At 42.7% G+C, this 5,385-nt stretch overlaps 1 protein-coding gene across 1 annotated transcript; it reads right to left on the bottom strand.

Moving 5' to 3' along the window:
• Positions 1-1,487: 1,487 nt before the first annotated feature.
• Positions 1,488-4,408, bottom strand: LOC125380914. The gene is made up of 3 exons (XM_048396678.1): positions 4,369-4,408; positions 2,903-3,123; positions 1,488-1,649 (listed from the first exon to the last, which is right to left on the bottom strand). Exons 1-3 carry the CDS (start codon positions 4,406-4,408, stop codon positions 1,488-1,490), a joined length of 423 nt encoding a protein of 140 aa, XP_048252635.1.
• Positions 4,409-5,385: the final 977 nt, after the last annotated feature.

The following is a 5,385-nucleotide window of genomic DNA, read 5'->3' as shown; positions in this document are numbered from 1 at the left end:
TTGTTTGTTTGTTTTTTGTTGTTAACGCCGCACTTAGCACTATTCCAGCTATATGTCTGGAAATAATCGATTCTGGACCAGACAATCCAGTAAATGACATCATGAGCATCGATCCACGCAATTGGGATACGATGATATGCATCAACCAAGTCAGCGAGCCTGACCACCCGATCCCGTTAGTCGCCTCTTACGGCAAGCATGGGTTGCTGAAGACCTATTCTGCACCGGATCTTCACGGGCCGCACACACAATGTACTTGTACTTGATCTGATATGACAGATTTGGCAAGTAATCAGGAAAGCATCTTCCAGAGGAAAGGGCGTTTAATGACATTAAAAGTCCAGTTTCCACCGCTGCCGAACAAGGCTGGTATTATGGAGTTACATTTTGGCTGGACTAACGAGTCTGTGCATAGTCCAATCACAATCGCGAAACAAAATCATAATCCGGTTCGTAAACGGTCATGCAGATTTCGGTCAATTGCAGGATTTGCAAAGCATGTGCATTGCCAACTCGTTGTCAACAGATATTTTCCAAATCTTTTAATGTTTTTAATCAAGGTGCTCATGTGATTTGTTACACTTCGCGATGTAAGACCCGTTTTATCACAATATAGATCTTTATTATCGATCAGATCGTCTTGACAGGGCGCCGCCATTTTGTTTGAAGTAAATGCAAGTGACACGAGAGGTGGAATCTGATTGGTCAATAGGAGAGGCATAAAGGGACATAACTCGTAAAAGCCACTGGTGGCGCTACGATCGAGCCCAGGAGTTCAAGCCTAGTTCGGCAAGGTCGGAAAGTGGACTTTTATAGTCAGTTAACTCCCTTGCCTCGGGAAGATGTCAGGAAATCAGCATTACAGAAAATACTTCCATATACGTTTACGTCATCGAGACCATTTTACTATTTTCGGACTGGTGATGACACGTTGTGTCGTCACTGATTTTCAGCAATCCATTGCTATAATTTAACATCCGTTTTCCTTTTACGCCCAATGGAATCTAATTCGACGGATAATCGAGACTGATTCTTCTACTTCTGGGCATTTCTTATTACATTCTAATTTCATTCATTTATTTTGTATTTGCCCTTATACTCAATGGGGGGCACGGCTGGCCCAGTCGTCTAAGGCGCCGCGATTTGCTTTGCAGAGTTGCGTCCCTTGGGCACGCCAGAAACCTATGATTGTGGGTTCGAATCCCGGTTCGCCCCAATTATGTTTCTTGGTTTGTCAGCACCATACCCGTGCTCGTGGGTTTCACCGAAGTGGTAAACGTCTGAGACCTGCATCACTTCGGGCTTTCCTCCCACATTAAGCTGACACGCCGTGATATAACTGGAACACTGTTAAAAGCGGCGTTAAACCCAACTCACTCACTCACTCATTATATTCAATGTATAATTGACCTTACGGAAACACGAATACGATACGCAATTTAGTTCAGGAATTGTTAATAATGTGTGAACATCCATTTATCGACTACCTACCCCTTGATACTGAAATATTTGAAAGTTGACTTTGTGAGATCCGTCCATGTGGAATTGATCACTCTATTCGGGGAAAACCAGGACATCTTGTTGGTACCAGTTCCATTAAAGATGATTTCACTTCGAACACGACTGTTCTTCATCAGAACAACCTTCACCTGAAAAACAATATTGTTTACTGATAATGTTGCAAGAAAAATGTTACTTGCCACACGCACACACACAAATGAATCGGGTGATCATGCTCGGTGACTTGGCTAATTTTTCTCTCATCATGCCGCGATCACACGCATCATTGCTCTACATTCGATAGTCTGGCGGGGGCCTTGGGTATTGTACAAGATTTTTTTTTCAGCTACAGCAGATATTTTTCACATTAAAACTTCGGGCCTAAATATTTAAAAAAACCCATTGCAACAATGCATTTTTTGGCATACAGTGTATTTTTTAAAACTATGAAGCAAAATTGTTTTATAAAGTATTTTCTGGGACAATGTCATTTTTTCACCATCGAAATATTAAATGATCGGTACCTCAGTGACTAGTCTGTTTGGCCTAGATTCCATACTACACAAGGTGCTATGATATGGGGATATATTCCTGATGGCGTTTAACAAAAATCCCCAAACTAATTATGTCTACGTATGTACGTGTGCGTGATGTGTTTGTGAAAAAAAGCACACGTCAAAAAACAACTATTAAATGTTAAACTATTTCTCAAATTTACTTTTTTTTAAACTTTTTGGTTTGCTTGTTGGTTACGCCGCAGTCAGCAACATTTAAGCTATACTACGTCGATCTGTAAATAATCAAGTCTGGGCCGGACAATCCAGTGATTGACATTATGAGCATCAATCGTATTGGGATACGATTTTTTTATTTGTTTATTGTTTAACGCCGCACTCAGCAATATTCCAGCTATATGACGGCGGTCTGTAAATAATAGAGTCTGGACCAGACAATCCAGTGATTGCATTATGAGCATCAATCGACGCAATTGGGATACGATGACATGCATCAACCAAGTCAGCGAGCCTGACCACTCGATCCCGTTAGTCGCCTCTTACGACAAGCATAGTCGCCTTTTACGGCAAGCATGGGTTGCTGAAGACCTATTCTACCCCGGATCTTCACGGGTCATTGGGATACGAAAACATGCCTTAACCAAGTCAGCGAGTCTGACAACCCGATCCTGTTAGTTGCCTCTTTCGACAAACATGGGTTGCCGAAGACCAATTCTAACCCGGATCTTCACGGGTCCTTCTATAAATGAAAGGGGGAAACTGGCAAAGGTGAGTCAAACTTGAATAGTTCATCATTAAAACGAATACGATCGTTAATATTGCTTTGAATCCTGGCCCATATCCGTGCGTACAATGCTGTTTGTGCAATATACTAGATATGTACGTACCAGCTGTACACCAGCTGTTTCCCACGTAGTGACAATCTTGCTTCTGAAATGATTATCACAAGGACGAGATGTGTTGGATGAGAAACAGCCAGGCTTCAGTCGAGGTGGTAGGAGTGGCTGGTCGTGGTAGACGGCGTCGTACAACCATGCTGCGTAGATGGACGTCCTTGTGTCACTCCGGGCCCTGAACACCACTGTCCATCCGTCCCAGGTCAACACATCTGTCAGGTCATATACAATATACAATTTTTACAGCGCACAGGTCACAAATCAGGTGAAGTTAAACAACGTTTCTCGCGGAGAGTCCTTGTGGACGTGTTCGGGAGCTTGGCTCTTGAGCGTTTCCAGACCCGTGAAGATCCGGGGTAGAATAGGTCTTCAGCAATCCATGCTTGCCGTAAAAGGCCGCTATGCTTGTCGTAAAAGGCGACTAACGGGACCGGGTGGTCAGGCTCGCTGACTTGGTTGATACATGTCATCGATCCCAATTGCGTGGATTGATGTTCATGATGTCAATCACTGGATTGTCTGGTCCAGACCCGATTATATACAGACCGCCGTCATATCGCTGCAATATTGCTGAGTGCGGCGTAGAACAACAAACCAACAACAACAACATTTGAGAGTTTCTAGAGCGTCGGTCCTGCTTCACACTGAAGCACATAGCATATGTTGCGCATGTGGGTTCTCCTTGGGCAAAGGACTTTGCTAGAAAACATGACAAATTGCAGCGCCGGGGGGTGGGGGTGTTAGTTTGAGATCAGCAGGAGCTCAATTCTTTTTGTCATAATATACATGTGCTTAATTATATTATATGAAATAAATATAGCAATCGAACCTGTGAAGTCGGTTCTGTTGGAGCAGTGAGAAAAGACTGGATCGTGGCATTGGGACGCACTTCAGTATTTATTTAATTTTAAACCCAAATATGTCATGTTCTCAATCCTGTTACTGAAGTACATTTTGTTTCGACCCGTGAAGATCCGGGGTAGAATAGGTCTTCAGCAATCCATGCTTGCCGTAAAAGGCCACTATGCTTGTCGTAAAAGGCGACTAACGGGATCGGGTGGTCAGACTCGCTGACTTGCTAGATGCATGTCATCGTATCCCAATTGCGTGGATCGATGTTCATGATGTCACTCGTCGCTATATTGCTGAAGCAATGCCGATGCGACGTTAAGTTTTAACTCACTCACACTCATGATGTCAATCACTGGATTGTCTGGTCCAGACTCGATTATTTACAGACCGCCGTCATATAGCTGGAATATTGCTGAGTGCGGCGTTAAACAACAAACAAACAAACAAACAACAATTTGTTTCACCTTCTGGTTTGCATAGGTGCGCTTTATGAAAGTATGGTTACTCAATAGGTAGGTATGCTACAAGATTTCTTCGCGTTGTGTTGATCCTCTGGATCATAGTTATCGTGTATAGTATAGATACATTTCTTTACAAAATCCTACCTGATTTTGGTTCCAAGTAAACCCAGTCGTTACTTTCCATGAATGTTGCATTGCCATCGTATAACTTCACATTGTGTAGTTCGCAAATCCCCTCAGTTTTACTAAACGAAGCACTTGCGCAATATGACGCCAGACAGTGCCTGAGACACCATATCGCAGACCATGTGGTAGGTTTATAGCCCACAGTCGACATAGGTGGGTTCGTCAAACGATATCCACGGGCCACTGAATAAAACTGCTGTCGTTTTTCTGCTGCAACCATAACCATGAGGAATAGCAGCTGCATTAAAGAGAGTTGTGTCTTCATTGTAACAAATTGTGTTATCGTGGCCAGATAGATATTACCAATGTTTACAGGCAGAAGCTAATCACTGGTGATGTTATTCTGCTTAAACATATGATGAAGATGTTTTTGTTCCTTAAAATGTTACACTCCCGCGAGTCCTTTTACCCGTCGGCTCCACACTCCGTCGAAAGAATGCATACACGATATGCTGGTTGCATTAATAATTTCAGGGAAGGAACGTGGGATGATTGATCCATGCAATGTAGGCGTCTAGGATTAATTTTGCTAAAGCTACTGGAAGTTACAGCCGAAGACGTTTAACAATATGATATCCATGTACAATTATCTCAGTTTATACAGAACGCAAAGAAACAATAACCATTTATTGATAAAATGTTATTTTCCAATCCCGCTGACCATACAAATGTGCTTTTCTTTCACTGGGTTGTTATGCGAGTTTTAATGACGTTAACATGATTCGACATGACTAGTCACGGCTCAAAGTGAGTTTAGAGTACCTGATTAAATGTTTTACAAGTATGTACAAGTTTAACACCCGTGAAGATTCGGGGTAGAATAGGTCTTCAGCAACCCATACTTGCCGCAAAAGACGATTATGCTTGTGGTGAAAGGCGACTAACGGGATCGAGTGGTCAGGCTCGCTGACTTGGTTGATGCATGTCATCGATCCCAATTGCGTGGATTGATGCTCATGATATCAATCACTGGAT

This window comes from Haliotis rufescens, unplaced genomic scaffold (genome assembly GCF_023055435.1).
Source record: "Haliotis rufescens isolate VD_foot unplaced genomic scaffold, xgHalRufe1.0.p SCAF_16, whole genome shotgun sequence".
NCBI classification, from domain to species: Eukaryota; Metazoa; Mollusca; class Gastropoda; order Lepetellida; family Haliotidae; genus Haliotis; species Haliotis rufescens.
This window is presented reverse-complemented; position numbering and strand designations above follow the sequence as displayed.

Coding starts and splice junctions, on each gene's coding strand:
- LOC125380914 (XM_048396678.1), bottom strand. CDS start 4,408: ATGGAAAGTAACGACTGGGTTTACTTGGAACCAAAATCAG. Junction 3,124..4,368: donor TTACTTGGAACCAAAATCAG/GTAGGATTTTGT, acceptor ATGACCTGACAG/ATGTGTTGACCTGGGACGGA. Junction 1,650..2,902: donor AAACAGCTGGTGTACAGCTG/GTACGTACATAT, acceptor ATTGTTTTTCAG/GTGAAGGTTGTTCTGATGAA.